Source organism: Podarcis melisellensis (assembly GCF_964234715.1).
Source record: "Podarcis melisellensis genome assembly, chromosome: 3".
Taxonomy (NCBI): domain Eukaryota; kingdom Metazoa; phylum Chordata; class Lepidosauria; order Squamata; family Lacertidae; genus Podarcis; species Podarcis melisellensis.
The window spans coordinates 60,783,675-60,805,181 of NC_138530.1; the positions used below are offsets into that span (position 1 = coordinate 60,783,675).

The following is a 21,507-nucleotide window of genomic DNA, read 5'->3' on the forward strand; positions in this document are numbered from 1 at the left end:
AGGAGATATTTAGAGATCAATGTGTAGAAACAGCTGGCTTTTGCACAGTTGAATTGTAGCAACAATTGAGTCCATCTGTTGCCCACTCACGACTGATATGTGGCCCCCAAATGATTGCCAATGAGAGAATGTGGCCTTCAAGCACCATCCACCTCCATCAAACACACCCAACTGCGGCAGAACCTCATTGCCATATACCTGCATCCCTGCTAGAGCATGCTGGGCCAGCTTCACGTTCTTGCTTTCCAAAGCAAGCTGGAGTGGAAGGAGGCACTTCTCCCTGATGGCCAAAGAAAAATAAACTTTGTTTAGGACTATGCATTCAGAAAGCCTACATTTTAACTTTTGAATTTGGGTCTTGAAAGGCAATTCAGAAGCATATGTTACATTTAGTCTTCTTTGATGCAAACATTCATCATAGTACGTAATAAAAGAAGCAATTGCAAGTTCCTTCCAGGTGTCCCGTTCATTGAACATCCATGATATGTGATCCCTTTGACAATGCTATTTGTCCCGGCAAAAGTTTTGGGGTGGTCATACCGCTTCATTTGCAGTCTGTGCATATCCTGTAATGTCCAGATGAAATCCTGTAACTTTTCAAAGCACAAATGCTTTGAGTTGGTTTGTTTTGTCTTGCTTTTGTTGTGATATAGTCTCTCTGGGCAGCAATAATGTGGTAGCTTTGGTGAACCATTGCAGAACAATTAATAAAACACTATTACTGTGTCAAGAAAATCTGCAAAATAACACCAGACTGTAGGAGCCTGCAGATAATGGTTACATCCACACCACACATTTAAACCACTTTAACAGTCATGGTCTCCCCCAAAGTATCCTGGCAACTGTAGTTTACCCTCATGCAGAGTCAAAATTCCCCTGATCAAATAAAAGTGCCTGGGATTCTTTGAGGGGAAGCTAAGACTGTTAAAGTACTAATAAAATACATGGATCTGACCAATATTAGAAGCCTCTTAGATGTGGTTACAGGATCAAGAACAGGCTGCAGGATTATACATTCCTTCTACACAGCTCTCCTCTTTGGAGCAAATTGCCCCCATCCCACTTAACTGCAGTTATGAGATGCAACAGCACTAACCTGAACAAGGATGCATCTAGCAAAGATCTGAAACCAGAATTTGAAGCCAATAGGAAGTCCTGGCTAAGAGGGAACCATGGTTAAAATCAGAGACAATTCATTTCTTAACTTTCTCCAGGGAAAGGAGGGAATGGGGGCAAAGAAAGCATACAATCCTTTGGCTACCATAACAACTGATCAGCTATTTGATGAAACAGGGAAGAACCAGGAGACCAGCAACTGGAGCCTGGATTCTCCACCACTTAATGCATATTAGAGTTAAAAAAATTGTAGAGCTGGGAGGGTCACCTAGTCCAAATCCCTGAAATGCAGGGATCTTTTTGCCCAACCTGGGACTCAAACTCATGACCCACATATTAAGCGTCTGGTTGGTCTGAGCTGGTAAGCTTGTCTACCTATAGACTTTAGATTTCAGGAGCTGAATCCAGATGTTTATTTACTCCTTGCTACCACTCTAATTTTTTCAGGGGGCTTTGGCAAGTCTAAAAGGAACAGCAAGCGGGAAGGCGTGCCTGTGTGCACATTCTGAACATTTCTGCATGCTCCAATTTGGTTCATTTGCATCTATGGTATCTTAAGAACTACATGTTCCAATCACTACCATTTATCTGGTCAGCTGGCAATCAGCCAGACTTCCACATTTTCAGTAGAAGAGGAAGCAGACATACTGTCTTCCATTACAACTGAGCCAGTGAGTGCTTTATTACAACTGAAAGCCAGCTCTGCCTTTTATGGCTCACTGCATGGCACCTGTGTATTTCAGCAAAATGCCCACCATCTCTTTCCCTACCTGTTGTCCTCCAGACATTTTGGATTGCAATTCCTATCACCCCCAGCCAGCACAGCCAATGGTCAGGGGAAGAAGGGAGCTGTAGTCCGAGATCTGGAGAGCACCAGGCTGACAAAGGCTGATCTACAGCCGTATCCTTTTAACTGATAAAAATCAGATTTCTTTTTATTAAAAAAAAAAACCCTCAGAAGCAACAAAACGGATTAAAAACCAGGACTGATTCAATTAGTTACCTCCCTGTTCTTGAGAAAAGCATTTAGCTAAAGCTCTGATTAATGCTAATGGACCATCTATATTCCCATCACAACAGTTAACAAAATGAACTGTCATTGTGTCATTTCCTGTCCCTCTCAGTGATTTTATATATTTTACCATCAGCAGTCACTTGGCCAATTAGATTGCTTAGTTGGCTTAGAATTGAAGAGCTTTAATTTTAACCCTGTAAACTGACTGCATGTTGCTGCAGTTGAGAGCCTATGATTTCGGAGTTGGCCATTCCTTCCTCTACCATGACCCTCCTTCAAGCTTCTGCTTTGTCTTAGAAGCAAAGGGATTGCTGGTTGAGGATGATTAGTGAGTTTCTGGTGTGTGTTTTTTTAGCAAAAGCATCATATGCATCCAAATATAAGACTGCTCTAAATATTTGTTGTGCATAGGATCCTTGCTGCCTTGTTTTCTAAACCTGTAACCCTGTGAACATGTTTGGAATTAAGGGGCAAAGGCAGCAAGGGAGTCAATTGCAGCAAACAAAATGTGTGGAGCTGCCCTAATTATTCATAAGGTGCACTGTTTGGGTTGAGAACAGACAAGAACCTACAGGATGGTGGTGAAATTAGAGAAACCTATGGACCAAGGTATTAACATTCCAATTATGGTGAGCTAGAAAGAAAGAAATGTGATGAGGAACCAATCTTCCATCATTAAAATGAGCGAAATAGTGCGGATCCTGTTGGCTGACTCTTTATGATTAGGAAAGAAACTGCTTGCCTCGCCCTCCTTTGGTGTCTTCCTCAAATAGCTTTTGCACAGTGTGAACAGAGAAGCTATAATTTGGGGGGGGGGGTCCTGCCTGAAACTGAAGGAGCTATTAAAATGTAAATGCCATCAATGCAAATCAGTGACCTTTCCCATGTTCCATTTTGGGAATTGGCTGAGCTGCCTTTTTCTTGTTTCCCGGTCTGAGATGCTGTCACTATGGACAGCAGTGACATGAAAGGCCAACTAAAATCTAGAACACTAGCAAGGTCATAGAAACATAGTCGCTGGCTGTGAGAAGCCGATAGTAAAATGGAAGTTCAACTACTTCATTCTGGCAGTAAAAGACTTCAAATGTGAAGAGAATGGAAATGGCTCATTAATTCAAGCTCTGAATTAAAATTGAGATGGAAATGAGAATTGGCACAAATTGAATCTTTTTTTTCCTACAACATCTGTAGAATGTTAACAAACCCAATTGTCCTCAAAGGCTGATAGAGGAGATGGAGAAAGTTTACAACCCAACACACTTTGGTTGTTTCCATATGACCTGTTTATTCAGCATTCATTCTGATTTGTTTGCAGGGAGGTTAGACATTCTTGCATCTAGCGCACATAACCCCACATTTCCCAATGTGTTTCCCCATGAATTTGCTTATCGCAAAAGGTCTGATGTGGAAAGTTGCGCAAAAGCTCCAAATAAACTTTGATTTTGAAACCTGCATTTGTTGGTTTGTGACTAAATTCCACCACAAAGCACCAGTGATCTGGAAATGCCCTTTGTAACTTTTGACCCTTCACATCCTATGTAAGGGACTGACAGCACGACAGTTAGTGTATCCTAACCCATTGTGCTTTTAATCTGTCCATCGCTTTTCAAGATGAACAGCAACATCTCCTATCTCTATAGGGAATCGGGGGGGGGGGCAGGCTGCTATTTATACCTTTTCTTGTTTTTATAGCTGACTAGACAGGCATTCTAGCACAGACAAATACAAGCATGTCATCTTTACAAAAAAAGGTGGGTCACTGGTGCTAGGGAGTAATTGAAGTCTTGTCGGTTTGCTTGCAGAATTTGCAGAAATGATGTCTACATGATTATTTGTGTGGCAGAGTTCAGTGGTGGTGGAGTAACAGTCTGTAAAGAATTAAAAATTGAATAATAGTAGTATCATCATCTTATTAAAGGTCACAGTCTTGGGACAGTTCCATTGTCCCCATCAATAAGCATATGATGAAAATTCTCAATTGGGTCATACCATGTGGAGCTAAAAATATAAAGCAAAGGCACAAAATATGGCTGGGAATATGAAGTACTGCTATGAGTGTAACCTTGAAGAAAAGTTAAATACAGGGCTCTAAAACATTTCTGCTGACCAAGTCAAATGTTGTAGTCGCCCCATCTGTCAAGTCTCTCATCCCGCAACTAGTAGGGAGTCTGTACCATTGGGAGCTGCTGCCACAAAGTGCACCGAGCGCCCTGAGGCAGCAACTTCCAACCCTCTCTGCACCTCACATTTGCCAACAGAGAGATGGAGGGAAAGTGTTCACTGTATACCCCACCCCTGCCTTTTCTGCTCCACAGCAGGAAGAGTAAAAAGTCAGTTTCACCTGCCTTGGCAGAAACTCTTTGGACAGCTTGGTCAAAATTTAGAAATAATATCCAGACTTCTTCCCAAGTCTGGGGAAGTTGCAGGGACCACAGAGCAATTGCCAAGACACCCCCCCCCAACCTGGGCAGAGTTGCCAGAGTTACGGTACCACCTTTGCCAAAACAAGGAGATTTGTTGAAACCTGGTCAGATATATTCAGGTTTTGACCAACATACATCTTTGAATTATTCAGAAGTAACAGAGATGTTGCTGTGGAAGTTCTAGAGCTATTTTTAAAAAGCTATATAGAAAATAAATAGACTTTTTCTAGAAAGCATTCACAACCTGGTGTGTGTGATGTGTGTCATGGGAATTCACGCTTCCTTATCTCTTACTTCAGGGAGAAGCCAGCAAATTAATTAGGCTGTGCTGTGTTTACCTGGACACAGCTGTCGTTTGTCTCCAGAAATAATGGGAAATTTGGGTAGTCAGAGAGATATTATGTTCAAATAAATGCCACACAGCACAGTTCATCCTTTGCTTTCTCACTGAGGTGTAAGGCAAGCAGTCAAGATTTGGGCCTGGCTAAGAATTGTGTACCAGTCAACACCTGGCAGGCCATTCACAAAATTGCTTACTGATATAATTTTAAAAAAACAAACAAAAAATTGTTGTGGTATCAAATCCTGGGAGTTTATATATGCCATATTAACCACCTGGGGCTTGCCATGAAAACATATTTGTGATTAGCTTGCTATCATTTCTACCTCGAATTTAATAGGCTATATTTAGACCTAACAGCAAATGTTGCTCAGGTGTTGCTACTAGCAACCTAGAATAGATAAAAACTCAAGGACGATGGTGGGGGAAATCATGACTTTTTTTCTAGGGTGGGATTACATCAGAGCTGCTATGACAGGCATAACTGCTTTTGTGTTGACAGCAAACATGAATAAACTATAGGCAGTTATAAGTAGCATAGCCCAAAGCAAGTAAAATCATTCGTATTATAGGCTGAGGGAAATACGGTAGCTCCCTTAGAAGGGCCATTGCTCACTTACAGTTGAACTAATTGTATCCATCTTTATTTCATTCTTCAACGGAATCATTTAGATAAACACAGAATCCACATAGCATTGTCAAGAAGAATGGGTGTTAAAAACACAGTGTTCTTTCTCAAGAACAGATGAACAATGGGGGGGGGGTAATGATAAAAATAGCAACAACACTATGTTGTGGGATATGCTAGAAAGGCCTTGGAACATAATCTGAATCCATTCTCAAAGGGTAGCTACATTAGTCTTTAGAAGTACAAACAACAACCATTTTTGTGGCATTTTAAAGGCAAACAGATTTACTGTCAGATGTGTGAAACTTCAGGAATATAGGTATGTACATTAATGGTGATGATGGGGGAACTATAAACAGTGATGTCAGAAGGAAACAAAATGCAGACAAATACAGACAGTGATAACTGCATTATTAACAGTGGTCATTCATAAAAAAGACCAGTACTTGGTAGCACAGGCATCCTGACATTAACACAGACAGTATGATAAAAACCCATTGTACTGATTAAATCTGCAAGTTAAAGCACTTGCACCACTTGCGGTATTGAAATTCCACTGTTTCACATCCCTTTGAAGTTCCTTTGTTAAAATACGGCTACTTTATAGCCAATTGCAAAGTGTCCTTTACATAGAGGCCCATCTCTTTGTCCTACATAGAACACAGAAGGCCATTCTTGGCAGATATGTTGCTCCAGTAGATGAAAAGGTGAATGAACCCCTCATGTTGTGTACGATACAGAGACAGGGTTGGCACCTGGGTCTGCCGCAGGTCTGATCCCCAAATCTGTACGTCTCTTGCATTACCTGCTGTTCTTGGTGAGCAGATGGGGCTGCCTGTAAACAAACACAGGCCAGCCCCCAATGTGAAAAGGAAATATACTTGTCCACAATGGGCTGGAGATTCTTCATGACAGATTTGAGTGGTTTTACCTGTCAGCAGAGGCGCCATCTACAGAGGGGCAGGATCCCCAATATTTTCAAGGAGGTGGCCAGCCTGGCGATCCTCAAAAGAACACACCAGGATGAAGACGCTTGGCCCTGCCGTGTCCTTTTGAAGATCACCAGGGATGCAGCACAGTGAAAAGTCTTCACTGTGCGCTAGAGAACCTTCCTGGAAGGTGCACTGGTTATCTCTGCCAGGGACACGCAGGGTGAAGCATCTTCACCCCGCACATCCTTTTCACAAAGGTAAGGCTGCTGGTGGTGCGTGGGTGGGTGCGCCGAGTAGGCCTAGCTGGGTTGGGGGGGCATTGCACGTGTGATGTCATGCACCCGTGACAGACCCTTTAATGTTGGGCACTGCCAGGCAGCTGGAACTGACAACTAGTGTCAGCCTGTCACTTTCTCTTCTACTTCTGTCCACAGTAGATTGACAAAGTCAGGAACCATCTCTTTTGGGTCAGTGGTGCAGCCTGATATAATTTGTTCTAGGTGCAAGTCTCTTTTTTATGATGCAATTGTATAACAGGGCTTCATCATAGACAACAGTTTTAGGGGTGCGTTATAAGTGTGTAAGAAACTTGCCTTGCCTCTTTTTTATCTTTCCCTTTTCTTAAATGGATACATTTCACTTCATTATTATAAATCAGTGCTGGGGCTTCATTCACATTTCTCCTTCCATGCTTGCTTGGCCAAATGTGCTGACAATTTAGGGCATCCAGCAATTACTGGAGTTCCTTTTGGCTCTTTCAGGCTCTTTTCTTGGACATCCACAGGCATTCTCAGGGCCAAACTACACATTTCATTAACAATAACCTAAGCAGAACCTGCCATTTTACATTCTTGATAAAAAGCTGCAGGGAAACAAAATCTGGACTGGGACAAGGACACATGGGAGAACAGCCCCATTTCCCGTATTACATTTTACCATTTCACTCCTCCCCCCAAATAATAATTTCCTACTGAAGGTACTGCAACAGCTTGGGATGTGATTTAGGGCAGGAAAAAGGAGCATATGCATATAAGCTCTCCACATCATCAAGAGCTATGCATGCAAGGTAAAGAGACCCCAGACAGTTAAGTCCAGTCGTGAATGACTCTGGGGTTGCAGCGCTCATCTCACTTTACAGGCCAAGGGAGCCAGCATTTGTCTGCTTCTGCAGACAGCTTTTCCGGGTCATGTGGCCAGCATGACTAAGCCACTTCTGGCAAAGCTAGAGCAGCACACGGAAACGCTGTTTACCTTCCCGCCGGAGCAGTACCTATTTATCTACTTGCACTGTGTGCTTTCGAACTGCTATGTTGGCAGGAGCTGGGACTGAGCAACGGGAGTTCACCCCGTCCAGTGTCTTGGAAAAGTAAAGAATTTTATTTCATGCAGCTGATTCCAACAGTATTCAAAATGGACATAAATCCATTCACTAGAACCCGAAAAGCAAATGCATCTTGTTTAATGTGGCAGGTAAATAAGCCAATCAGAAAGGATCTCACTTGCAAACTGGGGTTGGATCAGAGGAGGTTTTAGGACAGGGAAACCATTGCGGTTGAACTGGGTGCTGTGCTGCTAGAAGTGTAGAACAGAGCGCTCTAGAGGCAGGGGGTGCTGAATTTTAGCACCACTGAAATTGGAGAGCCCAAAGTCTTCCACTGGTTGGATACAGTTAGTTTATGAACACATGCTAATAACCATCTCTGTAGTACAATGCTATTCTCTGCCTTTCACTTAGCTCAGTTGTTCTACCCCAGTTTAATCATTCTTTTTAACACCATGCAGTAACAGCTTGTCAGCACACAGCAACTTCTAGATGGTGTCACCAAGTAGTGCAGGATGGCAAAGAATCGTTAACATCAGGGAGAATAAACAAGGCACACCTTTACTATCTGCTAGTGCTGCTGGACCATATGCAGTGCTTGATTGTGAAAGAGTTTATACAATATACATTCATTTTTCCCCCTGAGGCAACAATGAACCATGTCAGCAAACTCAATAATCTGTAACAAAAGTAATACAAAACTTTGGTCTTAAGCCAGATGCAGTGACACAAGACCTCACAATGTTACCTGCTTCATATGTGCAATGGAACAAATGCAAGATGGCCAGCAAACCCACTGGCATCAGTAGCAATGATCAAGCTAACCCTCTGTGAATGAGAGGTGGTCTGCAGAGTACATCAGTTTTTCCTGCTTACTTAAGACTCCCAGACAAAGCTGGTGGAAAATAAATCAGATGGGAGAAGGAAGAAGTGATGACTACTCATGTACTGAAGGTTATTAAGCTATACTCTGGGCTCAAAACTTCCTAAACAGAGGTGCCTTAGTTGTAGAGTTCAACGGAACTACCCACTATGACACCATTTATGGAAAACTTTCAGTAAGACAATTCTTAGTTCTAGATATAAGAAAATCTGGTTTTACAGGGTTTGCCAGAGTTCCATTGTGCAATATCAAGAAGTGATGAAACTTCTCCCAAAGGATAGGATAAAATTTCCTTCCGTTCAATTCTACTTTCATCAATAAGTTTATTGTATTATCCCAAAGACAATGACAATTTCATAACAGTTTGCTGAACTATGAACCATTATTTAAAAAAAACATACACTATAATATAAAACAAGCATCAGTGATAAGGAGAAAGAGAAGCCAGAAAAAACAGTCAGCTAGAAGTCTTGTAGTTTCCTTTCATAGGGCAAAACATGCTTTCAGAAACTATTATTCATATTTTTATTTGATTGCTGGATATTTTCAGGCAATATATTTTGATGAAATAACATTTCCTGAACATTAGAACGCAATCAGTTCAAGTCTAGAGGTACAAGTTTTAAATGAATACAGAAAGCTTTTTAGGCAGCAAAATTTAGACAGACTAATGATCCAAACTGAGTGTATCACTATTTGGCAAGATTTCACTAGTAAGAAGCAGTGTAACTGCAGATGAATTTCCCTCCTCTGTTGACTGAAGAAAAGGAACTGAAACCATGGCAGAAAATAATCAGAATGGAAAAAGGAGCCAAAAACCTATGAAAGAGTTTTGCAAAATCCTAAAGAGAATCTGAGTCTACCATTACTCACTGTTAACCTAAGTTACCTCACCAATGGTATTCAATAGAAAGATGGATTATTATAGCTAGCAAAGCCAAGTGAAAGATACGTTGTGACTGGGGTCCCCAACATGGTGCCTGTGAGACCTGCTGGGGCAGAGCTCCAGGCCAAATTGGAATGGTGGCATAGTCTAAGCTACTCTAACTCTTCTCCATGTCTCCTTAGACCCTCCTACTGTTTTGATTAGCCAGCAGACTTGGAAAAGAGGGGAACAGTTCTCTCTGCTGCTGGCATCCAATTAGAATTGGGCATTTTCCTCTGATGCTAGCACCCAGGTAGAATATTAGAGAAGAGGGAACAGTTTCAATTGGACATCAACAGTAGATGGAAGAGACAAAACAGTTCATGTTTGACTTCAAGAAGAGGAGATAGCCAACATTAGCTGAGCCTATGTCTCAGTGCAAAAAGGAAAGGGAGGAAGGAGGGGTGGAAGGCGTTCAAGACTCTTCTTTTAAGACAACTTTCATCCCCCTTGTATTTAAAGTAAAAGTGATGTTGGGGGTGGGTGTTTTTGGAAGGCACCTGGTCCTGGGAGGCCTTAATTCTGGCAGTGCCTCTGTGTGTATCAGCATTAATACCATTCAGCTGCATGAGCTGTATCTTTAGTAAGATGAAAAGGTCTTGTTGCTGTGGTAGAAATTGAACCCTGGCAGACAACTGCCTGTACAATCATATTTTCAACCAAAATGGACAACATTGCTTTCTTGGAACCGGACCATTTTCTGAACACTACAAATCTGTAAAAATAACTTGTAAGTGATAAATAGAAAATGATAGATGACACCCCTAGTATGGCTTGCTTACAGCATGCTGCAGGTTTTCTATCGTAGCGTTTTTACTCTGGTTTCAACAAAAAGCAAGTCTCAAGCTCTGCAGCCGCTTCATGTATCTTTGTTGACACCTATAACCAAGGCAGTATACATTTCCTACCTTAGCTGATATGGAGGGATCTTCGTAGCAGCCTCTGGGGATTCTAACATTTCTGTATAGAAAAGGGAAAAGAATCATTATAGAGGGCAATGAAGGCATACTGTCCAACTTTTTCAAGCCCTAACCTGGGACATGTGTTTTCCAGGAAGTGCTTTTTCAAAGCAAGATCTTGTGTGATGCTCCAAAACATGCAATTTTGGGTGTTGGTTGAGATTGTGGCCCTAAAGAAAGTGCTTTTTTCAGGGCAAAAGTGCAGCACCCAAAATGGCCACCGAGATCTTGCTTGAAAAAACATGTTCCTTTTTTCCAGGGCATTTGGGAGGTATGTGAGGGCAGAGACCACCGGTATATTTCAACATAAATTGCCTGCATGCTCTGCATCTTGTATGAATTTCATTTAAACTGGCTGATCAAGTTGTAACTATGTGTAGACATAGTTGTTACAAATGCAATGGTCAAACAGCATTCACATGCAGCTCACTAAATTGTTGTAGCAGGAACATAACCAGCCAGGTCAAGCTGCCCAGGAAGCAACTTTTTTTTTTAAAAAAAAAAAAGCGGGTAGGAGCTGAGAAAGACAAGCAGCTTGTACTTCTGACCATGAAGGGAATGAACCTGTTTAATGCTTGGCAAGGTCTAGGACAGGGGTTGCCAACCTTTTCAGGCTTGTGAGCACATTCATATTTTTGAGTGAGAGCTGTGGTTGCCACCTTTCTGGTCATTTTTCTCCCTCAGTTCTGCTCCTCACAGAGAGAGACAGTATGCACACAATACTTGGTTTTTTTTCCAAATGATCTGAGTAAAAGTAGGATTCGAGAGAATTAATCTGAGCCTTGAGAAACACAGAATCATAGAATCATAGAGTTGGAAGAGACCACAAGGACCATCGAGTCCAACCCCCTGCCAAGCAGGAAACACCATCAGAGCACTCCTGACATATGGTTGTCAAGCCTCTGCTTAAAGACCTCCAAAGAAGGAGACTCCACCACACTCCTTGGCAGCAAATTCCACTGTCGAACAGTGGAATAGAACACATAGAACTAAAGGAGGAAGTGAGAAAGAATGGTGGGCTTTTAACTTCCTCCTTTAGCTCTATGTACAGGCAACTCCTGTTTTAGATGTGAAAGATATTTATTTATTTTTATTTTATTCTATTAGATTGATTTACCACTCTTCATCACAAGACAGGTGTGGGATTGCTCACATGCATACAGTGCCGGACCCAGAAGTGACCTGGAAACTTGATAAAGATGTCACTGAAACATCACTAAAAGGGCGAAATGGGGACGGGGTGGAACGGGGCCTTTGCAGGCTTTTTCCATTTCATGTGCTTTCATGCAAACGAGCAATGACTGCATAAATGGAGGGTTGCCTGTACTTTTCAAGGGAGGAAAAAGGTAACCACCTTATGACCAAGCAGGCAGTGAGTGGTGGAGCTCAGAGGCTTTGTGGGTGCCAGAGAAAGACCTTGAGGGGCACCATTTTGCTCTTAGATGCCACACTAGAGACCCCTGGTCTAGGAGATAAATGCCTTCCTGCTTCCATGTTATTTGGAATGACAGAATTTTCAAACCATCTTAAAGCTCATGTGTTAGGCAGAAGCTATTGGAATGGTAAGGGGCTGTAGTTCAGTGACAGGGCACATGTTCTGTCTGCAGAGGGACCCTTGTTCTTTGGCATCTTCAGGCAGGGCTGGAAAAGATGCTTGCCTGAAAACCCTGGAGTGTCACTGTCAGTCGGCATAGACAATACAGAGCTAGATGGACCAACAGGCATTTTCCTATGCTTTATGAACATTTAAGAAGCACAGTATTGCATAAATCCAATTGTATTTATTTATTTGCTAAAATTTAAGTGGAGCATGTGCAATTTGACAAGGCTACAAAAATATCTACTTATAACCCTGAGCCAAATAGCCTTCAAACACCCTGTCATGGTCTTGTCTGTCCTTTTTCATTGCATGCTTAAAAGTAACGTAGCAATTCTGCTTGAGTGCTTGTGAGTTTCAAACTGGGAGTTGCAGATTAAATAAAGCAGGATGGGAGGGCATGATATGGAGCACTGTGGCATAAATAGATGCATTTGAAAGTATATAGTTGGGGTGGGAAACCATTGAATGAACCTCAAATAGCTAAGAAAAAAATGTAGCATCTGACATAAGCTTTTAATGTCTAGTGTTTGATTAAGTTTTGATATTTGCTATAAGTCACCCAGAGTGGCTGGAGAAACCCAGCCAGATGGGCAGAGTATAAATGATAAATAATAATAATAATAATAATAATAATAATAATAATAATAAACCTGAAGCAGATACACATATTGTTGATTCATTTGTATACATATTTACAAAGGTTCTGCACTGAGCTGTATTGGTTTAGCTTGTAGCTAACCCATAGTATCCATACCGAAAAGCATTTGCCTGCATGTCTCCATTGTTTAAATCAGAGACAGAGAACCTGTTGCTCTCCTGGGGTTATTGAGCTTCATCTGCCCCAGTCACCATGATCAGTGCTCAGGGATGATGGGTTCTGGGGCCCATGAACACCTGGAGGGCTGCAGATTCCTCAACCCTGCTTTACAGGATGAAATCCAGTGTTACTATTCCACTTGCAGGATGGCTTTAATGCAGTGGAGGAATCCACTAATGTAAGGGATCAGGAAGACAATTTCCAGCAATTTCTCTCTCCCCATTGCAGCCTCAAAATTCAGTTCCAGAGGACTGGGAGACTATACAGAAGGGCAAGATGGTGGTGCAGCAGGCTTCAAAGGAAGGGGGAAGTTGGGGAAAATCTGCTCCCCTACAGGTGTGGGGAACATTTGGCCTCCCAGATGTTGCTGAACTACAACTCTCCAGCAAATACGGCCAGTGGTCAGGGAATAATAGGAGTGGCATTTCAGCAATATCTGGAGGGCCAAAGATTTCCCACATCAGTATTAGCAGGTGCCTCTGTGGCATCAAAGCCATTTTGCAAGTAGAACGGCACACTCGATATCACACAGAGTTACTATGTGTAGGCTTAGCTCACATGTCCTTTTGAATTAGTCTACTTTTCTTTCCACTGCCTTGGTACGCTCCTCATGGCCCAAAGCCGATTGCTTGTTTCCCACTGAAACTGGCAAAATGTGTGTGAAAGGCAGATCAGCATGTACGGTATGTCTTTTATACACAATTTTTCTTTTAAATAATTATAACTTGCTTTTTCTAGGGGAAAATACAAATAAGTGGCAGCATGGGAAGCAAACAATACTTAGGAAGCACAAGGTGGGGGGGACACCCAGCTTAAACACATGGGGCTGCCCTTGAGGACTGTTTAGGAGCCTCAGACAGATTGTTGCATTTTGCAAAGCTTTCTCTTTAAAGAGGTGGGGGCTCACTGTCAGCATGGTGCTCTAACATCTACCCTGGCTTCTTACAGCCTCATAAACACTATTCAAGGTGCTGGCTGCCACTGATACAACCTAAGTTCAATGCATCTAAAAATTGCTTCCTTTACTAGATTTTGTTACAAGCGCAAATTAACAATGTAATGTGCAAAGGAAGTTTGAGGCAGTTGTCTTGGCAATGAAGCTTCCAACTCCTAGTCTATGAAGTGCCTGTGAATATTCACAAGCATGACTGTATTTTTTATGCAGACGTACATATTGCTTTTGGAGGCATTAGTCGATTAGTTGCAATTCAGATCACAAAAATTTCAGTCCAGATGAGGCCTTATCTAAAAGTATAATTTTCAACAAACAACTCAGCTTGTGGCCCACACACAAGGACATGGAAACTACTGCACCTTATTTGTGATGCTTCTGTGCTCATCATTATAGTTTTCTCCTTTAGTTAAGCTTTCTTATTGCATTATTACTTATCATATCTATCCGGCTCTTCCGAAACTGTATTTCTTCCTTTTCAAACCATCTTGAATAGCAAACAACTATCCATACAAATCATGCACAATATCCAACAAATTTAACAGAAACCATGCATTTTAAACAATAATTAAAAATCTGCTTAAAGGGTTGTTGTTGTTGTTGCAGATACATTTAAACACCTGCAGGTTTGCCCACAGGTGAGCTGCTTCATTGCCACTCCACGGGAGAGATGTGAGAAAACACTTTTTCCTAAGCAACACATTTTATGGGCATCATTACAATGCAAGGGCACCATTTCTTCCCAGTACATGTGTCCCTTACATTAAAGGTAAGAGTCGTCTTCTCACCTGCCTGAAGTGCACCTTTGCATAGCTTCTTAAGTAACTGAAGTAACTGCACTCATTCTCTAAGCAAGCATGTAAAATTAAGAAAGCCAACTCCTGAAGCAGTAAAAAGGTAAAGGTACCCCTGCCCGTACGGGCCAGTCTTGACAGACTCTGGGGTTGTGCGCCCATCTCACTTAAGAGGCCAGGGGCCAGCGCTGTCCGGAGACACTTCCGGGTCACGTGGCCAGTGTGACAAAGCTGCATCTGGCGAGCCAGAGCCGCACACGGAAACGCCGTTTACCTTCCCGCTGGTAAGCGGTCCCTATTTATCTACTTGCACTTAGGGGTGCTTTCGAACTGCTAGGTTGGCAGGCGCTGGGACCGAGCAACGGGAGCGCACCCCGCCGCAGGGATTCGAACCGCCGACCTTTTGATCGGCAAGTCCTAGGCGCTGAGGCTTTAACCCACAGCGCCACCTGCGTCCCATCCTGACATAAACAATTGTGATGTTGTACTGCCTGAAGCAGTACAACATCACAATTGTTTATGGCATGACCTAGCCAAAGTTAAGCATTTTTAAAATTCCCATTGACTTCAGCAGGCATTATACACTCCTGGTGAAAATGAGAAGTTTCCCTGGCTTCCCTTGCCCCCAGCCAAAAGGCCATGCTCTTCACAAACTTACAGACCACTAAAGCTGTTTTCTCTTCTGCTAACTCCAGAACATAAAAACACCACCACTGTCTTTGGTACAAATTTGTGGAAGGACATCTATTTTAGAGTAACCCATGTGTAAATCATACTGAATACATAGATGGAGAGGAATATATATATATATATATATATATATATATATATATATATGGAATATTACCAAAAATTCACTGTGAAAATATTAACCAGATCAACCCATAATACACAGGAAAATAGCCACAGGGCAATTGGCACATTTAAATGGCATTAGACTGCCAATTCATATTTGAAGAAAGCACCTGCTGCTAATAAAAAGGTGAGCAGGAACTAAAATTTCCTTTTAACTCATGCTATAACCCTGGATATGGCTCCTTCTACAGAACCTGGTGAAGTGGATGAAATAAATCTGGTTGGTTGGTTTGAAAAATGGCAATTGGTTAGGCAGTCAATGGAGAGAAGCAATTAAGTCTTTCTACGCAGCAGATCTGAATCTTCATTTAGCTGCCCTCATTATGTCATTACACTTCCTTAAAATACAAAAAAAGCCATTATCTAGGGTTATGCCCATTTTGTAATCAGCTAACCTGGCTCAGTTCAGCTTTCTGCAATAAAAGAGCACAACCCGAAGTCAATTCCAGAGCCCATTTTTGTGGTTTTAGGGTTTGTTTGTTTTAAACACAGCTTAGTTGGGGCTGAGGATTATAAAAAAAAACCGTCCAGGAATTGAAAGCTTGTGTTTTGATGTGCCGACTGACAAGCGCGTTAAAGCAAAGGGGAATTATTGCAATAGGTTTGGAAGATCCGCTGAAATCACACAACTAGAATAGTCTATAGCAGAAAAGATGTACTGGGGTGGGGGGAAGCTGCCAAAAAACCCCACTACATCCTAGCAGAAGCTCTGGCAAACACCTGGGCTCAGTTGCCCTGCAGGGATCTCCGTCTGAAGGCCAACAGATCGAAGGCCAGTGGGATGGATGCAGGATTAGAACCGGACTGGTCATCTGAAAGCAATCACAAACACCACCCCCTCCCGTGCAGCCAACAACACAAGCAAACCGGCGCGGTGCTTTGATGCCTTCTCTGCTAACGGGATTAGGCATCAGAGTCATATCTCTCGGATCAGGTATCCGAAGCGCCCACCCAGCAATGCTTGGGAACTAGGGAAGGCTGCCCTCGGGCGCCGGGGAAGAGGAGAGTCCCTCTCTCTCTCTCTCTCTCGCCCACTTCCTTACCGCTGGCGCAGGTGCAGCTCTCCTTGATCGCCTTGTATTTGTTCCCCGAGGCTTCCTTCTGCAGCTTCTTCAGGATTCCTTCCATCTTGCCTCTTGGATCCTCCGGGGATCCTCGACCAGCAGCAGCACCGGGGGCGGGAGGCGCCGGCGGCAGGCAGAGCTAAAGGGCGGCGCGGGTCCTCCTCGCTCAGCGCCCTCTAAGCGGGGCGAGCAGCGCGCAGCATCCCACCTCCGCCTGCCGCTGTCGGTGAATCAGGCGAAGCTCCACGGCGGCGACACGTCATCCTGCCTCCGCCTCCAGCAGCAGGTTCCTGCGGTGGCGGCGGAGGCTTCGGCTGGGCGGGCTCGGCTTCGCCAAGCGGAGGGAGGGAAGGAAGGAGGGGCTCCGTCGCCGGTGCTGGCTATCAGGCGGGGCGGGGCGGGGCGGATCAGATTCGCCCGGAGGAAGCTGGGACAACAACAACAACAGAGGCCACCACTCCCTCGCCAGGCCATGGGGGAAACGGGAGCACGAGATAGGAAAAAGAGGGGGAAACACAGATTTTGGAAATGCGGGGCTGCATCGAGAATGGATTTCGAGTGCGAAGGGCTGCGCTTCCTTCCCTTTTCCTGGGAAATCGGGCCTGCGGAAAAGCAAAAGGAAGCTTTATCCGCCGGGCTGCAAAACCCCTATCCGAGCTGCGTGGGGGCAAGTGAGTGAGCTCAGTCCCGCGTAAAGGAGACGCGTAGCTGCCTGGAGCGAAGTCGTCGAAGATATCGGAATTAGGGCTTTACAAATATCTTTTACAGCTAGGGGATGATACCGCCTTGGGGATGCTGATCAATGGTTTTTTTTTTTATAAAAAATGCTGGTTATTGTTGTCTAGGCTAGAGTCACGTATTTTGTTGAATAAACAAAGTGTTTTGAAAGCAAAGGGGTTTCTCTCTCTTTTTCACTTAATCTATTTGATTAAAACTAATAATTAAAAATGCATAATAATGATGATGATGGTGATGCTGAAAAAACTTCCTCCTCACCACCTCCTTCTTTGCCACTTGACGACACAACGCTGCAAACACATACAAATCCAACGCTGCTTCCACCACGGACCAGGTATTTTTCAAATCCCGTGCTGGCATGGCATCCACAGATCCTGCAAATGAAAGCACAGGCTTGTGTCTTTAAGGAATGGCTTTCTTTTGGGGGGAGGGTGGGATTTAGGCTTTTCATGCTTCATATAGAGATGAGGAAGCTGTGGCCTTCTAGGCATTTGTTGTACTACTACATCTCCTATAATCCTTATCTATTGGCCATGCTGGCTGGGGCTGGTGGGAAATTGAGCTCCTGGGCCAAAGGCTCACATCCCAACAAAGGTACCTTTGGTCAAACATGATTTTGGTTCACATGGTCAGATAAGAGCGTTGCATATAGCCATTGATTATAAATTTGCTCTTGCATTTTGCTACCTTAAAAGGCCATTTATAGCTCTAGGAGCTTTCTCCAACATAAAAACAGTCATTTCAGTAAGTCAGAGGTTTCAATGTATATTTTAGTCTGCCATTCACATCATATATGAAAGTAATGAAATGATCTTAAGGGTATTTAGCACTGTGTTGGGTAGGGTGATCACTTCCACATCATCACCAAAAAAAATGGAGCATCAAAATAACTTTTAAAAGGACAGAGATTTCCATTATATTTGCATTTGCTAATTTTATCTGCATCAGTTCAAATGGAGAAATAGTTTAATAGACAATTTAAATGGAAATGCAATACAGCTCTCCACAGGGGGGCACCTGCGACCAAGTGACCTTTGTGAGTGTGCCCAGTTTGCTGTCAAGATGCTAAGTGCAAGGCCCCTGCTCACTCTTCTTATGAGTTGGGTTGTGGGTTTGAGCCCCACATTGAGCAAAAAGATTTCTGCATTGCAGGGGGTTGGACTAGATGACCCTCGTGGTCCCTTCCAACTCTACGATTCTATGAGTTCTTTGTGCCTTTAAACTGAGTTTGAACCGAGCAGCCCTTCAAATAGAGGACTGTCCTTTGCTACACTAGATTGGCTTCATACCTCCTCACCCTTCCCTTCCCAGTAAGCAACAGTGACCCACCTGCTAGGAAGCTGACTCAGCAACTCAGCCCTGCCTGGTGGGCTGCTTCTGCTGTTGCTTGATCAGTGTCTGTGTACCAGGGCAGCCTGGTAAACTTCAGATTGCCGAAACAGTTTAAACAGTTCTAACCCAGGTTATTTGGATAAGTGACTCTCAATACATAATGCCTCCCCCCCCCCCCGCGTCTTAGAACTATGTTTAACGAAATGATTATCATGGGAAATAGATACATCCTCTCAAACATATGATATATTTAAAAGAGTTTATTATCAGAAGTGCTTATATGCTAAATGCAGGTACTTAAAGTACAAGGAAGGCCTCTTTGAGAAGCTATGAGCTGGGAAAGGATAAACTTCCTGATCTGGTAAGTGACTTCAGAACATTGTTGTTGTTATTTACTATAGAAAAATAATTTAAATAATGGCTTCAGAAAAAAGACTGTGGAGCCCACAGCCACCAAGGTGTGAATTCCCAATAGCTGGATTTTGTTCCTAGAATTCCTTAACATTGCATCTTCTGCCCTCTAGTGGCAAAGATGTGTTTGGTATTTGTTCCTAATCAATGCGGACTCACAGTAGAAGAACTTTCTGACAGTAAGAGCTGTTCAACAGTGGAACAGACTCCCTCCATAAGTTATGGGCTCTCCTTATAAGCCGAGGTTGGATGGCCATCTGTCATGGATGCTTTAGTTGAGATTCGCGCAATCGCAGGGGGTTGGACTAGATGACCCTTGAGATCCCTTCGAGGGCAAATTGCTAAAATTTGTTTTAAGCATCCTACTGGGTTGGAAATCATGTATGAGTTGAGGATGGGCTGCAGCTCAGTGGCAGAGCATCTGCTTTGCTTGCAGAAGGTCCCAGTTTCAATCCCTGGCATCTCCAGGTACAGCTGAGAACGTTCCCTGCCTGAAACCCTGGAGAGCCATTGCCAGAGAGTGTGAAAAAATACAGAGCTATATGGGACCAATGGTCTGGTTCAGTATGAAGCAGCTTCCTATGTTCCTACTGAACTTAATTGGACTTATGTCTGAACATGGAAGGGATGGCATTAGTATGCTGTGCTAAAAGCAGAAAGGAATCATGCAGCACAATCATATTCATGTGTCTACTGAGCTGTAAGTCCCATTGAGTTCAGAGAGATTTAATCCTAGATAAGTGTGTACAAAACTGCAGCTGGAAATTAGGCTGTCAGCTTCTGAACGTAAAACAGCTTACAATTAAAATCCTAATCGCTCGGGATTAAAAAGAATCCTTAACAACAAAACAAAACTGAAGCAGCAGTGAAAAGAGAAGGGAGTGTCTAGCTAAGTTTTATTCAGAGTAAGGCTATTGAAATTGATGAACATGACTAAGTTAGGTCCAGTAATTTCAACAGGTCTGCTCTGGTGATTTTTGTCTAATGTAAGTAGTAAATTTATTATGATTACACAACAATGGAAGAAAAAGGGTCATCTTCTTCAAAAGGCCTTTCAGGGTTTATTCTCAGAAACATCTACACATTGGAATGACATAGGTATAGCCTTCCAAGGATTGTACCACTTGAAACTGAAACTGGAAAATTGCTTCTTTGATTGTTTTCCCCAGTTTAAACAACAACACTTAAAACAGAAATAACTTCACTGCACACAGAAATATAGCATGCCAAGGGGAGGAGTTCCAGCCCAGCTACTTTTCTACCTGCAAGGGTGTTGTTGATTTATTTATTACACGACAGAGTGATCAGACATGTGATCTCTCAACTGCAGTCTGAAGTGGTTCAGTTCAATAACTGTGGTGTCTGTTTCTAAAATTGAAAGCAGCTTAGTTTAGTTTGAATGACTTCGGTTCTTATCAGAAAAGGTTTGCATAGTCTTATGCCAGAGATTTAAAATCACTTACTAAGGGTGGATCTAATTTTGCTTAAGGGTTGGACTACTTGTTAAGAGCAGCATCATATTCAACGCTGGCTTGCATCTGGCTGTAACCATTTAACCAACAGCCAAAGGGCTGACTCACTGACATTATTGACAGATTTCTTCACCTGAACAAGTTACACCCATTTAATAACACTGATTCATGAAGGGTGTATGGGAGAGCTTTGCAAGCAGAGTCCATCCCAAAGGTCTCATTGTGATTCACTTGAAAAAGGAGTATCATGTAGCCAAATCAGACATGACAACAAGGCTGTCATTCGTGTATCTGCCCTTTTCATATAAAAATTCAGAATAGGGTGTGCTTTACTTCAACAGTAAAAGGAAAAACTTGGGAGATGGGTATTAAGCCCCCTTGGCCTTCCTGTGCCTAACTATATCTTAGTTTCTGGCTCTGAATGTAAGTCATGCATCTTTGGGTGTGTGGGTGTGAAATGATAGGACCGGTGGATTGACTGAAAAGGAGGCAACGTGAGCATGGAGAGTTCCATCCACTTTTACTCTCAGTGAATCCTCACCTGTGCATGCCATGTATGAGTGGGATGAGCAAATCAGAAGAAACACCTGCCCAGTGCTGTGTCACATATACGATGGCTTGGCTTACAGACAACACAAAAAGGGTGTTTAATAGTCAGAGCATTTTCCAGCAGAGGGCAGTATAAATAAATTCAGTAAGAGGTTCTTCTACTTGCAACCAAATCCAATGAGATGCACATATGAAGCAATCAAGGCTGGAAATGGATTAAAATAGTTTAGTTAATTATCCACTTTTAAACAATTTGGTAAATGAAATTATTCACCAGTGGTTAGAATCACAGAAATGTAGAGACGGAAGGGACCACAAAGGTCATCTGGGACAATGCCCTAAAATGCATAATTCTCAACTAGATCATGCATGACAGATGAC

At 42.9% G+C, this 21,507-nt stretch overlaps 1 protein-coding gene across 2 annotated transcripts in view; it reads right to left on the reverse strand.

The window, feature by feature from the left end:
- The window catches only part of ARFGEF3 (ARFGEF family member 3), a 74,382-nt gene extending 56,898 nt beyond the window's left edge, over window positions 1-17,484 (reverse strand). For both annotated transcript variants that reach the window (XM_081907023.1, XM_081907022.1), the window contains exons 1-3: window positions 16,604-17,484; window positions 10,492-10,543; window positions 199-280 (exon numbers count right to left, since the gene is read on the reverse strand). In XM_081907023.1, coding sequence (XP_081763149.1) covers window positions 199-280; window positions 10,492-10,543; window positions 16,604-16,688 — 219 coding nt within the window. In that variant the 5' untranslated portion in view covers window positions 16,689-17,484. The remainder of the gene's footprint in view (window positions 1-198; window positions 281-10,491; window positions 10,544-16,603) is intronic.
- Window positions 17,485-21,507: the final 4,023 nt, after the last annotated feature.